At 32.4% G+C, this 20,191-nt stretch overlaps 1 protein-coding gene across 2 annotated transcripts in view; it reads left to right on the forward strand.

Moving 5' to 3' along the window:
• The first annotated feature begins 4,228 nt into the window (after window positions 1-4,228).
• Window positions 4,229-20,191, forward strand: part of LOC148615630 (uncharacterized) — a 32,803-nt gene continuing 16,840 nt past the window's right edge. The window contains exons 1-3 of one of the 2 annotated variants that reach the window (XM_088582069.1): window positions 4,229-4,778; window positions 15,437-15,541; window positions 17,486-17,608. In XM_088582069.1, coding sequence (XP_088438195.1) covers window positions 15,459-15,541; window positions 17,486-17,608 — 206 coding nt within the window. In that variant the 5' untranslated portion in view covers window positions 4,229-4,778; window positions 15,437-15,458. The remainder of the gene's footprint in view (window positions 4,779-15,436; window positions 15,542-17,485; window positions 17,609-20,191) is intronic. The other variant, XM_088582070.1, reaches the window with a different exon arrangement.

Below are 20,191 nucleotides of genomic sequence, written 5' to 3' on the forward strand. Positions count from 1 at the left end.
TCGATACAGATAAACACGTATAATAAAATGCTAAACTTTTCTATCAGAAATCTGTAATTAAATTGCTATTCAAATTTGAACAATTATCGGGCAAAACACCGAGTTCTCACGTTTTATTTGTGATGTATAATCTATGAAATTGACACGGAAAATAACGGATTTGAAAAGAGTAAATTTTAACAATACAAAAACTCCCATTTATATGCGAAACAAATATTATCTTTTTATGCGTGCGTACAGTCTCTTTGTGACTGCCTTGAAAGAATGTATTCCTGATTGTCCCATTTTTTGAAAATTTACTGGTAAAAAAGGTAAAATATTTTGTGGGACAATGAGGAATTGTTTTGATTGTAATATTGCTGTGTAAACATACAATTATTAATTATTGATAGTAATGACCAATTACACTACCATCTATCTAATATATATATATATTAAATTCGTGGTATTAATAATCACATTTATAGCACTAATTAACTCAAAAACATAGAGTACTAAAAGTAAATAATAATAATCATAAAAAACTTATCATTAGTGTTTAACTCTAAGTTCAACACACACATCGGTCTAAGTCACTGTAAATTCGTCTGGTCTTGATTAGTGTTTTTTTCTTTTGACTGGTCTTACACCTCCGACTTGGTACTTGATCATGGCAAGCTTCACTAGCTACTTGCTTATCTTTAAGGGACTTGAGTAGGCTGTAGATTTTACATGGTGGTTCTGGATCAGCTTTCTGAAGCCGCTGCACTCCTTCCAGGTGATAGTTCTTGGCCCTTCCTTTTTTATTGCTTCATGGTTGGTTGTTGTACCACTGCCCGACGAACAGGTTGATGAATTGTTGATTCTTTGTAGTTTGATTAAAAGTCTAATGTTATTCTGTACCTTATCTTTCGTGCATTAAGTGTAATGGAAATGGCAATCCTTAGTGATAATCCCGGGAAATGACACTGTATGAGAGTTTTGTATTCGATAAAGAAAGTAATTGGTTGTTACCTAACCTAACTTAGAGTGCAAGCTGTCTTAAAGTAGTTAAAAAAAAGAAGAAGAAAACCTGCTCTCTCGCTATCATATCTTTAATAGGTTTCATCTTTGAAGAGTTTGAAGTCACATGCATGGTAGCTATATAGAAAAGCAACAACATAAATATCAATCAAATATTTAAATAAGTTCAAAATTCCTCAGAACTAAAACATAAAGTGATAATTAACCCCTTCGATTAATGCTAATTGATGTTATTACATTAATATTATAGGGGTACATATACATGTATTTCTATTTGTAAAATTTATGTAAATGAATTTTGGTTGCCAACTTTGTGACCTTAAACAACTATATAAATCAGTTGACTAGAAAAAAATCTGTTTCTAATCTTTTAAATAAACAATAATTAACTTGTTTATTGAATCTACCCTGAAATACATGTGGAACAATCAGAATTTTTGGTGTAGGGCAAACAAAACTATGAAATTTTCAAGAGTGGGACAATCAAACCCTTGAAAGTGTGTCAGAGAGCTATATAGCTAGATTCTTACGTGCAAGATGACGGGTTCTGCTAGAGGAACTAGATTTGTATTCGCTACCTTATATATGTAGATCGTCCCTGTTTTTTTTGCGTTCAGGTACTTTTATTTTAATGAAATATTGTCCTATTATTGACGCGTCGGTGTTTTTTGCCAATGGTTCATTCAGAATTCTAGAATATTAGACACGTTCTCCTTATGAGAGGATAAAAAATAAACGGTTTGTGAATAAGTCTTTTCTAAGTTATAAATTCTGAGAACTGCAATTTTTCAAACTGATAAAAAAAAGGGGTTTTCACGATTTTTTTCTCGCCTGATAACTTTGAATCGCAATGTCGCCGCTTTTTCAAAGTTTGCTGACATCACAGATTGAGCAACTCCTGACTTCCGGTCAATTTTTGAAATCTCAAAATCTCATGATATCTCACTGTCTGTGTTAATTGTCATCTACCTGATACAACTAAACAACGCGTTTTTTTTTTCTGTCGAGCAACTGACCACAAAATAATACTTTAATGATATTTCTTTTAGCATTATATGGCCTATATAACCATATAACTCTATGGAATTTTCTGCGCTGAAAGTAATGTTTGTCAAATGCCGGTTTTGTTCTCCACTTGGTAGTAAGTTATGTTCTGTCCATACTTCATGTCCATAAAGATTCACAATATTGCAATAAAATATTTCAAACGAAGTTTGATGAATTTTCTAATCAAGATTTTCTGTAGATGTTGTCTTGTAACTCGTCAATAAAGGATTAAAATACAATTACTTCGGAAGCAATAGTCACTCAAATTCCTTGCTTATAACAAAATTAATTTCCGTTCGAAAATCAATTTCAATTTCATGGGTTCGTCTTTAAACCAAAGAGCCTAGATCCCTAGTGAAACATGACAAAAGAGCTCAAAATGAAACCAAGAAATTGCGTGTTTCCAAAATACAATGAAAGCAAATGGGGTTCGTTAAGAATATTGAAGCAAAATCACGCATGAAACTGTGTGCTCTATAAAAAATATTTTCATTTCCCTTATTATTAAATTTCTCGAGCAAATCAGACCAAACATAGTATAAGTCTGTAAAGTCTTATGGAACATTGACAAACACTGCTACATCCTATATCTTATTCCGTAAAAACCCAAAATATTGACATGATTAAGCATAATGCAAATAAAACAAGCATCATACAAAAAAGTTAAAATAAAAATATATATACATGTAAACCACGAAAAATAATAGTTGTTGGAAATTAATAAATATAAGCTTCAATGATATTTGCAATTTGGTACAAGATTCTTGAAATACAAAACTGTTAAAAATAATAACCATAAAGATTAATATTTTAACAGGTAATGAATGATATCTTGTCATAACAGCTTTCTGAAACTCAATATTTTGTCAGACAAAAACAATACAAATAGTATAACAATAGCACATGACAAAAACCGTTTTTTTTCTGGGATAATAAAATCGATCATGAAGTTTCCAAACAAGGACATCGAACATGTGCACTACCTTCGGTACACAACTAACGAAAAAATTTTCAATTATATCTAAATGACAAACTTAAGAGGTGCATAATTCGAAACTGTTTCACAAAAGCTCAAGAATTAAAACGCAAAAAATAAAAAGAACTTGGACTACCATGAAATAAATTACCCAAGTATCAGTGTAACACATAGGAGTTACTAAATACATATTCCATTGGACCCAAACCTATCAGCCTAGTTACTACATGTACTATTGGGCCCAAACCCCATTACAAGTGCAGTTACTGTAAGTTTCATAGGGCCGTAACCTATCAGTCGAGTTACACTCGCAAAATTATTTCACATGATTTTCACACGAATTTCACACGATTTTCACCTGTATTGAGCAAATAAACTTTATGACAGAGTTCACGTGAAATTCTAGTAAAAAATGCCTTCACGTGAAATTCACGTGAATTGTTCACATGAAATTCGTGTTAAATGAATTTCATGTGAAAATCATGTTCATTTCATATGAAATTCACGTGCATATGATGTTAAGCTCGATCAACATGAATTTCACGTGAAAATATTTGCCTTTGTACTATGTGTACTATTGCGCATTCCCAATTAATCCAGTTATTGCATTCATGTTCCATAGATCACAACCTATTAGTTAACTTACTACATGTTTCATAGGGCACCAATCAATGTGTCTAGTTCCTTAAGAACCCAATCTTTAAGTTCATGTACTGCATGTTCCATAGTGCATAACCTTAATTGTTATGATTACAAAAAACAGTGTAGAAAATGCCCGTCACATGACCATGATTTGCCATTCTGTTGCAGAATTTCCTAATTATTGTTCGATTTTATATACATCATTTGCTAATTACCTCTCGAACTCGACGCTTTTATTTTCTAAATCAACTAAAATTGTTGACAAGAAATAATCATAATCACACTTGACTTTTGAATCGGTTCCATTGATGAAAAATACTTTATGGTGATTGGGGAGAACAAAGGTTGGTAGATTTGTGTTTCCTGAGAATGAATGATTCCATTAGAGGTTTTCTGTCCCACACAGAATGTCCAAGTACTCAGTTTCCCCTGATAATGCTATAGTCATGTAACTATTGTGTTTAATCAGCTTAAAGATAGAGATAACAATAACCGATATTGAATATGAAGTTTTAATTATAAATTAGTGTTCTGCACAATGACATTGCTCATACGATGCCATTTCAGATAACTCGATTGGTTTGCAAACAGGAATAATGCTCCATGGTCAATGTAGAACTATTCTGTCTAAATGGTTTGTAATTGTGTGGGAAATCATACAGCAATATTTTCATCAAGTACTCATTAGAAATGAGCAATGAGTTTTGACTGTATTTGATCACTTAATAGATTTATAACAAGGACCATTCCATCTCAACTATGTGCTTATTAGAGTAACTCAAACTTGTTTGCAAACATATTAACTGTCAGTCTCTTATTTGGAAAAACGAAATCCCAAAAGGCGACGCAAGCGCAGTTGTCAAATGATAAAAATGAGAAAGCATGATAGTATTAAGCAAAGAAACCTCCTTTAAAACATTCGACTGATTAAATTACGACACAAACAGCGGATATTAAGTTTTGGATCGATATTGGATAAATGCACATGGTACTTCGGATATTGAGAGCCTTTTAACGTGAATCAACGCTGAATGTTTGACGGAACTATTTAGTGGTGTTTTATTGAGAAATACGACATGTCCTTTTAGAATTCAAACTATAGAAATTACAGGTAAGGCCGGATTTATTTCTTTCTTTTTCTCCCAATAGTTTTTTTTTGTTTTGTTTTGTTTTGTTTTGTTTTTTTGTTTGTTTGTAATTTGTTCATATTAATAGTCGTTGCATTATACTTTCTGTATCATGAGTTAATAATAATGTTTGTTATTAATTTTATGCATGTACATGAAGCGGGAAAAGGCTGCAATTAGTTTTGTTTTTGTAAGATGCAATGAAAGATATCTCCGACAGAATTTTATTTCAAAATTGTTTGTCCTTTCGGCAAGAATGTGTCAGTTAAATCAAATTGGATGGAATTATATCAATTTGTTTTAAAAAGGTTGCATTTTTTACAAAATATTTAGGTTTGTTTAAATTAAAAAGAATTAAAGGAAAATGTGAATAACATTTGAATTTAGCCATGAGTGGCGGATCCAGAAATTCCGAAAGGAGGCGACAACTGGTCTAAGGAGGTTGCTCAGCTTTTTCTATATAACAAATCAAACCTTTCGAGCATATGGGGTGGGCTCCTGCTTTAGATCTGCCTTTTAGCGCACAATTTTCTATTCTTCTAAATGGTATCATACTAGTGGTGGTATTACTGTCATTATGAATCGATCATTTATATCATGTTATTAAATAATGTCCTCTACTGCCTAATCTCTTGTGATAACTTGGTGTCCCTAAAACCCTGACAGACAATCCGTGTGTCTAAGTAAGTCCCAGTGTCCTATTGTACAGCTGTCAGGGGCTTCGCCGATTTTCCAACATTGGAACAACTTTCCTTACTTTCTAGCTACCCTTGCGACTGTCTGAGAAAAAAATGGTAACCCCTGCGACCGCTGAAATAGACAATTAAACAATGTGGTTAACATGTGCTTCAGTTACATTTGAAAGATATTTCATACTTTAGAAACTCTTTATTGGATTGACGTTTTAAAAGGTGTACAAATTTAAATAGTATGGTACAAAATGTACCAGAACTGATATTTCCAGTGAAACAGAATGTTATTTTTTTTTTATAGTTTCTTTACTTTAAGATATAAGATTTGTATTTCAGAACTCGAAATGAATCCTCGTATGTTTTGAATCGGTTGTCTAATCGGGTCATGCTAACAAATATTACATGGAACACTTACATTTAAAATTCATTTTTGAAAACAACACAAAGGTACCCATTTATAAAACAAAGCTATTGCTCAGAATTTCTGTCTAACAACAATGATAAGCTGTATAGTTCTAAAATTACAGAAATTGATGTATGAGCGAAAACTTTTAACCAAAACCAAGTATTGTATCAGCTGTTTTCCCATAGCCTTACAAAAATCTTGTTCTGACAAGATTTATCATTATTGTAAATAACAACTGTTTCCAAATATTGCTCGGACTAACCGGAACGTGAAACGACTGTCTGCCATCCAAGGAAACAAATAGCTTGATAGATCCATAACTAGAAAATGACTACTTGTGGTTCGGCGGTGATTGCAGTTAATGGAAACTCTCGGACCGCTTTAACTATGTATGCTTAATTCAATATCACCATGAATTATACGGTGCCCTGATGTTCAATATGCAGTTATCTAATTAAATGAACATCGGAAAGCGAATTGGAATAGCTTTAGGTGAACGTTTCATTAATGTGTACGATTTAACGGTCAAACATGACATTTTATCATTAACCAGAAGTGGAATTGACTCTTGAAAGGGCTAAACTGCCGTCGACGATCCCCGAGTATGGCTATGGCCGATCGCTAGCTCTAGTGAAAGTTTCTTCTTGATGAACTTGATGGGTTCAATAGTATCTTATTATAGATTTTTGATAGCGAAATATCAGTGAAAACCAATTCCACGATTTAATTGGAATTTAGATTCCGTAATAGAGTCTGAGGTACCAATAGGTGAATTACATCGTCTTAAAATATCACGTGTCTGCGTCCGAACTAGTTCCACAATTAGATACTATTAGCAGTACACATTTGTTGTTATAGTATGTCATACACAGCCTCTTCTTTCTGGTTTATCTCATTGCGAACGGGTTACACTTTTCTCCTTGTAAGCTCAGCTGGTTATAGGCCATTGTGCATTTGCATGGTGTCAGTCGTGGTTTTTTTTTTTCAAAAATATACTCCTCAGAAACTTCTTGACAAAATTCAATGAAGTTGGAATGATTATTTCTTAGGGTATCGTGCACAAAATGACCGTTATAATTTTTTATCCGTGAAAAAAAAAAAAAAAAAAAAAAAAAAAAAACAGGCGGCCGTTACTAGCATAGAACATAGGGTTCAGTCAGCAGCTTTTCGCATATATCTTCAAGACTGCTACTTTAGCCAAATGCTGATATGAAGTAGTGTGTTCAACATGATAAAATCTATCTGAGGGCAAATTTTCGTGAATGTCAGATTGAGGTATTGCCCTTTTAGGACTTTTTTATATGTTTTATATTATTTCTTTTAAGAAATCTTCTCATCTGAAATTACTACAAAGAAATCAATGAAACTTGGTTTGATTATTCCTTATTGTATCTTTTTATTGGAGTCCGAGTTACTAATTTACTTTTGTTACTTTGTATGTATTATTTTAGTTACTATATGTTCTTTGTTGTGAATGTCTGTTTTCCATGTCTGGTCATTTTCCTTGGTTTACATTCTTTTGATTACCGTTATAACCTTGGTTCCCTTGGTTACTCTTTGATTACCGTTATAACCTTGGTTCCCTTGATTACTCTTTGATTACCGCTATAACCTTAGTTCCCTTGATTACTCTTTGATTACCGCTATAACCTTGGTTCCCTTGATTACTCTTTGATTACCGCTATAACCTTGGTTCCCTTGATTACTCTTTCAAAGAAATGACCGTTTGGATCTTTTAATCCGTTAAAAAAAACATGGCCGTCGTTACTAAAACAGGACATAAGGGTTCAGACCGCACGTTTTGGCTTATATCTTCAATACAATTTAAGACTTGTCATGACATAATAAAAGTGTTCAACCTTAAGAATCTTTCGGTGATCAAAATTTCATGAAAATCTGTAAACCTTTGTTAGGGTTATTGCCCTTTTTAGATGATCTTACTTGCTTTTTAGATGATCTTGTTTACTTGCTTATATGACATATATTACGACTTCATAGCAAATATATATACTTTAGGGAGATCTGAAATGACAATTTAGTTTGTGTATATAATAATTACATAGCTTTGTATATTTTTCATTTAATGGTTAACTGTGCCAGTTGTCTCTTTACATTCTAGTTCTGGTGGATAAATAAACGGAAGCCATTCTCTTAATTTAGGATTATTGATGGAGAAAACATAATTAATATATCGAAATGTGAAATTAAAGGATCTAACTTATTTTACCGTCTCTTTTATTTAGTGATATTGTCATCAATGTGGGTAGACATTAAGAGTCTTTTTTACGTTTACAAGTTTGTTTTCAATACAAGAAGTCCTGTAGAAAAAAACGAGATATTAAACTCATAAATACCACAACAAAAAAATAGTCAAAAATTTGAATAATTTATCAACAAAAGGATACTTCGACTTATCTCTGAATTCACGAAGTATTTTTTAACCATTGAGACTTTGACCCATCTTATAAAATATTTAAATACTTAAGTTTGAGAGACCCGCTCACTTGACAAGCATTGATTGAACTGCCCTGACTAATGGTTGTTTTATTCATAATATAATTCACATCACTTATTTTGTTTTTAATTTACCCCAGTTTGACGTATTACTCCATACGTTTATACAGCAGCCTCACTTTAATTTAGACCAACAAAGGAGGTTAGATTGCTTCCAATATGACAAAGTTAAATATTCGCTTTTGAAATGTAAAATCGCTTAATTCAAAAATTTTATCCATAGAAACATGGAATTACATGTCCCATATGACAAATGGAATATTTGTTTTGTTCAGAAATTGGCAACGATGTGGAAAAATTAGGCGAATAAAACGAAACCAGCGCCATGATGATGTAAAATTGAATCCATCATAAACTCGTTCTAGTGCCTGTAATTGGAATTAATGAGAAATCGGTACGGCCATTTTAGGTTTAATTGAGTTTGCTAAAATGTTCAAAAATGATCTAGTTTACAATAAATGGCAGGATTATGAAGGAGGAACAAAGTTTTACAGTGACAATATATTTTTGGGGTGTGGTACCTAATAATTCAACAAGCAAAGCAGACTTCGATATGACTGAGTATTTCTTATGTTTTGACATTTTATGTGAAAAAAAATCACAGAAAAAAGTGTGTACTTCTATACTTAATCATTATTTGATAATATTTATGAATTTATTTTTCTATGTCGGACATTTTAAGAAAACAACAAACCCCATTACATAATTGTAACCGTTACATCTTTCCTAGGGATTATTTCTTCGCTGTAATTATACATCTAGACTAGATAATACGTTTATGATATGATAAATCATAAATAATACGCATCACCATTGTCGGAGATATGATAGACAGGGCTACACCACGACATAAACTCATATTAGAGCTTGTTTGTTACAATAGATTTTTTCTACGAAAAGATATATTTTATACATTAAGAAGCCATGGACAGACGAAAAGGTCTCATACGAGTAAACCAACCGTGCTTACACCGGAGACTCCTTTGTTGTCACGATTTACAAGATAATGGTGTTCATTCTAATGACCTTCTAGCGGTTACGACACACAGACCTACCGGTGGTGTTGATACAAACAAACTTATACCCCGAAATAGCGATAGACAAGCTTATTGTTCCTTTTTCCACAACTAACCTCCTTACGGCCACGATAAGCAAGCTGCTGATGGTGACCGACAGACTGTCAAGATATGCATGATACTCCTGTTTATTGGTGACCGACAGACGGTAAATATGTTAACGGTTAAATATTTATTTTTCACATACATCGTTTTCATAAGCCCTACCCTTCCAAGTCGAATGGCCGTCCCCTAACTGATGACTGACTTACGGTCATGACAGACCAGAAACTTACCTCGCATTATTTTTGCACACAAAGAAACGCAATGCATCATGTTTTAATGCATTTGTATTATGATTGATGTTACCTAAGCGCTATGATTATGTATGTTAATAGTGCACGAGTTGTAAACTATGATTATGTATGTTAATAGTGCACGAGTTGTATTTCTGTTGTTTTTCACGGATTTCTCGTCATCCTATTTTTAAAAATTTTTTTTTGTAATCATATAAGTTTTTGTTTCTTGTTTTTTTTTTCGTTCTTAACTTTTTAGTTAAAGCTACTCAGGCTCTTACATACTAGCCCCATTTTGTCTACTCATTAACCAATGGTGACAAATGATGGGAAATAAGATCAAAATCACAGATTTCTGACTACAACAGACAACACTACTACATTGATCATTTTGGCATTTTCCACTTGTAATTGAAATTAATGTAGAAATAGTGATATGTTCCGGGCTTTAATCGAATTATTGAAAACTCCTTTTAACCATTAGTGTTAAGTGTAGAGAATGAGTAAGTCCTATAACAGGCTAACTTGTTTCTTTAAGATTACCATGTAAGGTCCTGGGAGGATTACCGCCTTAAAGGAAGAAGTTCAATTCATGTGATCAATTACAGGGTCTATATTAATCATACTTTTCTTAAACAGATTAAATTTGCGTCTTTCAGTGTATTTCTTAACTTATTGTGCAAAAAGCGATATCTATGAATTATTTTCTTTACATTTTAAACCGTTTTCCATTTTCTATTTTGATATTTTATAACCACAGCTTCATTTCATCTCGGACAAAGTCGTCGTTCACCCCAGCTATTTCAGAAAAAAAATGAAGAGCGTTCCATAAATATTTTATCTATATTATCCGCTGTTCAATATAAAAGCCCTGACTATTTCTGCATTACCTGATAGTAAATGTCAACTGAGTGCTGACTTCAACGTTCCAGATGAAATATCCGTAAACCAGCGATAAGGTAATAAGCTTTTGGATGGTAAACCTTCCTAGATATGCTATCTGATCAGAACTCATTTTCCCTTCGTTCCGATTATGGATATTTTGTAAGTCTTTTTCATATCGGGCGCTATCGTTCGTACGGCTTTGTTCTTAATTAAATCCGGTGCCTGATAAAAACAAAGCACTACAGACACGAATAGAAGGCTAATTCCTATTGGAGGATGACATACACAAAGTGTTTTAATTTTGAATGAACGCAATTTTACCGCCATTATGCACGCCAATTCTGTATAATTAATTAATGGGGCGAAGGATAGAGTCGTATTTTAAGATATTCCTTGTAATGAGTTCATTAAGACGTTTTACGGGAAGCGGTTTTCCTTCAGAACATTGTAATAGGAACAATTTACGTGTCACTTCATCCATAACAAAGTCAATGTTTGACTTCTGTGTTGACTAATTGGACATTTTACAGTAAAGATTTTTATTTCTTCCTAAAAAACTAACAATTGGATCATCAGCCTTAACAAACGTGTTGATTTAAATTCGTCGTAACATTAAATGAGCAAATCTGATAAAATATCTTGACTAAATAGAAGAAAATGTGATGATACATGTCAGAAACCCATACTTAGGAACCTGTACGCTGACGGAATGTTTCGAAAACCATTAAATATTTTTTTTTGGTTTTATTTTAGCAGTTTTTGATAGAGTTGACGTCTGTTGAAGTTTGTTTTGTATACCCCATTACACAGCAATTTTTTAAGAGGACTGATAATTATTTTCAGTTTGCAAGAAGAAGTGCTTTTCAAATAACATGTTTTAACGTATCGTTCCTTTCAGCAACACATATTCTGATAGAATTTTGTGAAATTATTCATATGAACCGACAACAAGCCTGGCTAAATATCGGACTGTAACTATCTAGGTCATTGTTTCATTATTGCTCACGGCTTTCAGGAAAAGCGACCACGTACATGATACAGTCGACTTCCGATAGAGGTTGGCATACACAATTTAGAACGTGGCAACTAAGATATCCCGATTTATAAACAAGATTAAGACATACCAGTTATCGGTAACTATAATCTAGAGATTCGTTGCTCAAAATGTATAAAATAATACCCGTACAACCTTACTATTGGTCCTCGAGATTGAATATAGGTAATGTTAACTACTGTCGTGATCAAATTATGTAATGAAACAACTCGGTCTACTGACAATTCATTACTTGCAAGAAATACTGAAAATCACTTTAATCACTTTAAAAGTTTGAATAATTCATCACACGTGCATCTTTAGAGGAAAAAAAATCGGAGCCACAAAAGAAATTATTTATTTGAAACGTGTTGCCGGATAATCAGGAGCGTGCGATTTTTTAAAGAATTTTCTAAAGCAATGCTTCCTTAAAATAATTAGTTTACATTTAAATACAATGGATTGCCTTTGTACATTGTAATTTGCGCTGGTCCATCAAAACGGGTTTAATAAGTACTTTGAAGATAAGACTGATCAAAGAAATCTTAGAGTTTTATATATTCCTGTTCGCCATACTCTGTTGGGATCAGTGAAAATCTTTTCGCTATAAAAAAAGAGGCAACGATAAATATTTGGCCATTCCGAAATGCCTTACCTACGTACAATAGGACGTTAGATTGGTTATGAACAAAGAACAAACAAGCAATATGCTAACAGTGAGTAGGCTGTATTAACTTACATTTGGGCCTATAGTAGTACGAATTTTCAATAATCGTCGTGTCTTTTTAGACCAAATGATGTTCTAGATTATGTTCTAGATGTTCAATGATGTTGTGCAGTGAATACTTGAAAATTCTTCTTATAATGCAGATCAATTGGGTACAATGCTACTTCAATTACAACTATAGATTGATTAAATTCACTGCTATGATGTCGGTAATGCTGATGATAAATAATTAAACTCATTGTCTTTGTTCAGTCAAAAACTCCTAGATTTTTTACGATTCTCTGGCGGGTTGAAATTACTATTTTTGTCTTTTTGGATATAATTAGGCAAACTATATGTGTTTTAAACGACTCAATTGACGGTAAATCTGGAAAAGACACCAACGAATAAGAATAGTTGCGCAACCAAGTTATTGTATAGTTTGGATGACATTAATATCTTTTGTTCCATAACAAGGTTCGTTATTATTGTTTTGTACCTTACGGTACTTCAGGACTGGAAAACGTAAGAGCCAACCAGAGTTTTCTACCACATATATAAATACTTGAAGAGTATACTGTGGGGTCGATTTTTAGACAAGTGCGTGTAGTACCCGCTGTTGAAAAAAAGTTCATTATATCTTTCACTGGTATAAATCACACATTTATTGATTCGAGTGATCTACTCAGAAATGTTGATAAATCAAATTATGAAGATAGGGCTCGATATGTTTTGTTCTCGTGAGTTGTATCTCGTGAGTTATATTTTTCTTTAAATCAGGAATTTGATTAGTTGTTGTCTTGTTGCACTTGATTGTACAGTTGGTAGTTTTGTTTGCTTTTGTCAACAATTTAGCTTGCTTATTCTATTTCCTGAGGCCGACTATGTAGAAGGTGCCTCTGCTTATTCTATTTCCTGATGACGACTACGTAGAATGTGCCTGTTTATCCTATTCCTGATGACGACTATTTTAAAATGTGCCTCTGTTTATTCCATTTCCTGATGACGACTATGTAGAAGGTGTCTCTCTTTATCCTGTTTACTGGTGACGACTATGTAGAAGGTGCCTCTGTTATTGCTTCTGTTTACACGTTTCTTTCTCCTTTTCGATGTGTTTTACTGTTGTGTGTTACTGTGTGAAATTTATGTTATCGCCCCTGATAACTTCGCAATACATGTATTTGTTAATGTGTCTTAATACAATTTCTCATGCTTTATAAAGTAATATTTAATGCTGTTTATTTTAGTGTATCAAGCTGATTATTTTACTCAAATTTCCATTCCGCGTACTTGGACTTTAAAATATCTCAACAATGGTTACTCAGTTTGTTTCTAAATCAATTGCAGGAAACGAACAGTTACGTGGAGACTTTTTGTAGAATTGAAACAAATTCAAATTGATTTTATTGAATTCAGGGTATTCATACTAAACTTTGTTGTGACACTACCACATGCAGTGTTGACGGCTACCGTTAACCTCGATGATTTTGCCAATAGTTTTTCCAAAGACCATTTAGAAGCGTACAATTTCCTGTTCTATAAAAAAGACCTCAGATATAATAATCACATCTTTTCTAATGAATTATCGCTTCAGTGCAAGAAGCGAATGAAATTGATTTAGTTTTCAAAAATAATGCAATAAGGGGAAAATGAATTACTTTTAACACGTATGGCATTAGAATATCTTCCTTTTGATCTGTCAGGACTTGATATTATTGGAAGTACCGCTGTGTTAGATACATATCACTCTAATGACTGGAAAACGTCATTAAAATTGCTGTTCAGAGTGAAAAAAGAACCTGTTACGTTTTGTTCATATGATAACTAGTTGGATTAATTGTCGACTTTACAGCACGGTTCTAAGTTTGTCCAGAGTTTTTTATTTTTTTATTTTTTTTTATTTTTTTGTGGATTTTATACATTCATATTAGTTAAGTGGTGAGTTTATGAAACGTATTTTTTTGGATAATTGATTTACAGTTATTATAAAACTTCATGATCAATTCAAATAGTATTACTTAATTATTGATATCTTTCGCAAGTACAATTTATGGGAATATTTTCATACATCCCTGTGTTGTAAGCAAATACACTTGTTTTAACACTGTGCAAAGTAGCTAGTGTCAATGTACAAAACTAATATTTTCATTAAGCTGTGGATGTAGTCTGATGTGTCCTAAATGCCCTTGGCAAAGGACAACCTAGGATAACTGTTATTATTGTTATTTTTTACTTGAGAAACATCATATATTAATCCTATATGAAATATGCACTATGACTCTGTAGTCAACCATTCTCAGTGGCGGATTAAAAGGATAGGTTACGGGGGTTAGAACTCCCTTTTTTGTTAAAGATACTGTTACTGTTACTTTTGGGCAAATGTGTACAAATTATACTCTGGAACTCCCTTTGTATCACTTTCTAGACTGGAACTCCCTTTGTATCACTTTCTAGACTGGAATCCCCTTTTTATCACTTTCTGGACTGGAAACCCCTTTTTATCACTTTCTGGACTGGATTCCACCATTTTTTAATTTTTTTTTATTTGCCTATGATATTTCCCTGTATATGTTACACTCGTGCTGCTACTGTAGACCTTTGATTGCAATAAAATATGTTGTAGTTGTTTCAATCAGTTGGGGTTAGCTGTCTACCTTACTTTCCCAAAAGTAGAGATGACACTCTCCTCTTCGTTGACAGAAACATATGCCTATAAATTTTACTTGGTGACCCTATATGCATGCTGTAGGATTTGACCTGTTTATAAAGAGAAAATTTAAAAATCTTTTAAGGTCTTTCAGACACTTTGTTATAAGAAATGAATGGGCCACTCCTGACAAATACATTTTGGAAAGCCACTTGTTTATAGTTCATAGTAATAATACTGATTTACTGAATGTTAACTGAATAGTTTATCCACTTGAACAGTAACTTAGACAGAACACAATTTTACTTAAGCAATATAGTTTTTTGCCAATATTAAAATAAAATCAGAATGTCATGTTTTCATGTAGAATAAGTTGACCAGTTATAAATTTTCCTTCTATTATTTCAGATATTACACTATTATATGCAGTATGGAGTTGGTACCAGTAATTTGTATTGTCATGACATATTTGGTCAATTTTGTCCAATCGCAGAGCTGTACAAAGAAAGTGCTGTAAGTAATCTCACAAAATAGCATAAGCTGGGTGGATTCTGGCATTGAGGGCTGAAAAAATAGATTTGGGGTTAAAAGATTTGCCCATTGTCAGTTTATTATGACATAAAAGCTTCACTTCATATTATTCCTAAAATCTGGCATCATACATGTAGATAGTGCTGGCCTACAACATATTAGGTAACATGAAGTACCAGTTTATGTAAGATTCAGGCAGTGGGTATGAGACCACCCTGCCAGTGTAAGTAATTATTTCTGTTGTTTTTACGGAGTACAGCTCTGCCATATGTTTTTGATAAAATCTTTTTTCATTGGCATGCGCATCAAATTGAAAATTCGGTGATCAAATAATTTCACAATACGGATTTTTCTAACATTCTAATGAAAATTTTCTTATGCAAAGTAAATGATGGTCAATATTTAAGAACATGGGCCCATTCTATGGTTCTAGGTGTGAAATTTTACGACAAATTTTGATTGATTCTTTTCAAGACAAAAAGGTACGAAGTATCAACATTTTCATTCATTTTTTTTAATGATGATTACGTCATATTCTTCTATTTTGTCATTGATTTTTTTCTTGTAGTGTTTTCCTTGCATTTTTAATGACACATTTGTCCTTTAAAGACATTAATCATTCCCATTTCCTCTGGTGGAATGACTTACTTAATTCCCATGTTTCCTCCCAAATCATCAATATACTATACACCCTGGTGAAACAGCCTTCAAATCATCAGTATCCTTTACACCCTGGTGAAACAGTCTTCAAATACATATGTTGGGAGGATTTGTGTTCCTTGTGTTTACTTTACCTGTGATTAGAAAATTTCATTAGTGGGGAAAATTGAGATGTTTTATATGGTAATCTATGTCCAATAAAGCCTTGCCAAATTAATCTAGGGACAATAAAACTACTTTATTGAGCATATTTAGTTTGCAATATTGATTTGTATAGAAAATCTTTTTAAAGCAAATTAGGAATCAAGCTTTAATCATAATGTTTAAAGTAAAAGTTCCATTTCAAAATGCAATAATGTCACAACGGCCACATGGTTCAGCCATTAGAATAGGAAAAACTCTAAACTGCAAAGTTATGTATCTTTTATGACTATTCCATAAAATGTCTATAATGGCTCATTGCCTTTGCCATCAGATTAGCGACAAGTCAATATAAACTGCACTGACAAAAGTATCAGAATGTTTTGTAACAGAGATATGCCCTCAGGTTCTGCAAAACATATTATGGCATTAGTAATTTAGCAAAAATTAGGAGTTCACTATGTGTAATAAAATGTCTTAAGCTTAAGTTCAGAATTTCATATTATTGCAAGTTCATTTATTATTAATTTTAGGTAATATTTGGAGTTGAATATATACTGATTATTACGTGTCAAAATCTGTATGATATGTTGTATTCACCCGAGACTCCTATATTACCAAAGGGCCACCAGCCCTCGGGGTGATATAGGTGGAGGGTTGATACAGCATGTGATACAGATTTCAACAGGTCATGTTCATTATATCATATAACTATACTCCAAGTATATCCTGTGAAGGGGGTGTAATATAGGGTATGCGATATCGATCAAGGGGTATGATATTGGGTATTCGATGTAGGGTAGACGATATAGAATTGAAACACTTATAATGCATATACAAAAAGGTTTTATTTTAATCTAAATATATGAAATAAGGGGTTAAACATTCCTAATGTTCACTTATCATTACAATTAACATTAGTCATAATGACATTATAACTACTCACTATATGGAACTTAGTTTAATGAAGAAATTTTAGAACATATAGCTAAGAATGATTCAAATATGTAAACCTCATTGGAGTAGTTTAATATTTACTTATACTAGTACTGTAGTTGCATTAGTTCTCAGTTGGGGTGGTATTACAAACATTATGTTTTATGTTTGAAGACTGTATACTTTCAGGGTGGAATCAGGGACAGGTCGTCACAAACAGGTACAGATGGTAAGGAAGATACCAGCCAAATGCTCTAACTGGGATAAAGCCTGGGTCTGGATCACTGGAATGGACTGCGGAACTAAATATAAGTAAGTCCTCATGATTACAAGAAATGAACATACATACAGCCATGTCTATTTCAAACTTACTATACCGCCATGCAAATAAAGCGTAAAGGGTTGTTTCGGAATCACTCTGTCTGTATGTTGTTCTGTCCATTGCCTGTTCACATTTCTTTAAGCTGAACTGCTCCTGCACTGCTTAAGGTATTTTAATGAAATTTAAAGGAAAATTGGTCACGATATTCAGATGTTCAGGAAGAATATAAATAATTTTGGAACTGAAGGGTTTAACATTTAACTTTATTTAATTGAAGGTATATTCTCTGTCTAAGTTTGATCACAGTATTTCTAGTTTTCTTCTGGTACAATATAATATGGTGCCATAATAACAAGCCGAAGCAAAGATTAAAATATGGTTGTCAAATAAAGTGCACATTGGCTGTCACAGATTCCAGATAAATGTCCTCTCCTTACCATGAGTCAAGGAACCCCTGACAGTTAAATTGACTCTGATGCAATTCTATATAAAGAATGAGATAAAATGCTTTTGTTCCATTAAATGGGTTTTAACCATTTTATGCTTGCTTCACCAAAAGAGCAAATAGCATGATTTTTTCTCAATTCCAATTAAGCCTTTTTACTGTAGATATTGGTTGACATTATTTCTGCGTTAAATGACGTCCCCGTTGTTGTTCGCATGAATAGACTGACAATTTTCCATCTTGTGGAACTTTCATTTCGGTCTTCTCCAAGAGATTCATTTATCAAGGATGTTCAATCTGAATTCTCATCAAAACGTCAACAATAAAAACAAATAACTCTCTTTGGAAGCAAAAGATAAGCTCTAAAATGCAAATACTTTGTCAGAAAATAAAGAATGCATTACTTGACCGCTTAGTGATGACAGTCATATCAGAATTTACAGCCTCCAGGAGTATAATTATATTCCAAAATTGTCTTTGACCAATTTCCACTGCTTTAGAGAAGGTTACATTTTGTATAGAAAATCAATTGAGGAATACAAATAGTAGAATAATTTCCAAAATGTTTCTCTGGAGATAAGAGGAAAGTAATAGTGGGGATATTTAGATTAGATTTGTTCTCAAGAGGAATCTTTTATATTCTTATTCTATTAAATAGTTATCTTTAGTTTAGTAAACATTTTTGGTTCTTTTAAAGGTAATTATAAGAATCTGAAGTGTGCATTAAATTTTTCAAGCCTTTCTTGGTAATCAATATACAGAATTCTAGTGGGAATTTCTTAATACAGTGCTTCGTTATATAATGTCAACATTAATACCATTAATAGGAGATTGAAATCATCGGACTTGATTAAAAAATAAATGACTTTACTGTATAGATAAATGACTAGTTTGCTGTTTGAACCTCTACTTTCATTTTTCATGAGAATGGCGAAATGATAGTTAATTTTCTTCTGTAATTAGTTTTCTGATGGTTTTATCAAGGAGGTCCTACATATAGTTGCTGAGTTTATAATGAAAATTTAACAGCATTTTATGGCATGAAATGAGAATTCTTTGATGTTAGAAACGGGCTATCAATGAGAAATGTCAACCCTGTATTTTATTTTTAAATCACGACACAGGAAACATCAGTGCTTCATTTCTAATTTTCAGAAAGGTAATACATGTATAGTCTGTCATAGACCAAATTATGTACCACAGGGACTTCAAACTAAATTACTATTGTGTTTCTTATTGTACTACGATTATAAAGCATGAGAAACCTGAAATGCTCGTGAAGAAACACATAATTCCATATCTATGTCTAATGGTTTTAAGGCTGCTGGATGGGATCAATTCATTTTTGTTATATTTATGCTACTCAATACTCAAAACAGTACCAAATATTCAATTCTATTTAATACAATAAAACATATAATTTTTTAACAAAACTACAAACATTTTATTTTGAGAACATTGTTTTTTGATAAAAGCAGCCATACTGATCATTATTGATATTTATAGTTTCTGAAATGTTAAAAAGAATATGTAACCTGTGATGCTTTGAAGAAAACAAACTTTGTCTAAAATTTCATAAAAAGCTTACTATTATCAACATGAATTTTAATAATGTACAAGTCAATTTCTCTTGTTTTTATCTTTTTATTGATGATATTTGTATTCTGACATGTTTTGTGACATTATTGAAATATCTAACTTAGAACTTTTTTTTTCTTCTTAACAAAAATACTCTGATAAAAGAATAGTTGAAGTTTTTGTTCAGAAACCTCAATCTTTAATAATTAATGTGCATGGAATTTCCTCCTAATAAAGATTTAAAGACTTGGTTATGTAGTCCAAATCTTTGTCTACAATATCATCGCAGAATTATCTATGTAAAAAGTCCTGAATATTTCATACACAATCGATCTCTAAGTTGATCATTTTAGTAAAATACAATTGATCATTTTACACATATTAATCTTTGTAAAAATGCTGAGTGCATCCATCTTTTTGATGTGAAATTCAACAACTTTTTCTAATCAGCTGTTCAAATAAGGTTTTGTTACTGTTGAATAATTGATAAAGGACCGTTCCAATTAGTTTTCATATTTATTTTATGCATCATAAACTTTCATAGAAAACA

Source organism: Perna viridis, chromosome 5 (assembly GCF_037379345.1).
Source record: "Perna viridis isolate PV_CMFRI_1.1 ecotype Kerala chromosome 5, ASM3737934v1, whole genome shotgun sequence".
Classification (NCBI taxonomy): domain Eukaryota; kingdom Metazoa; phylum Mollusca; class Bivalvia; order Mytilida; family Mytilidae; genus Perna; species Perna viridis.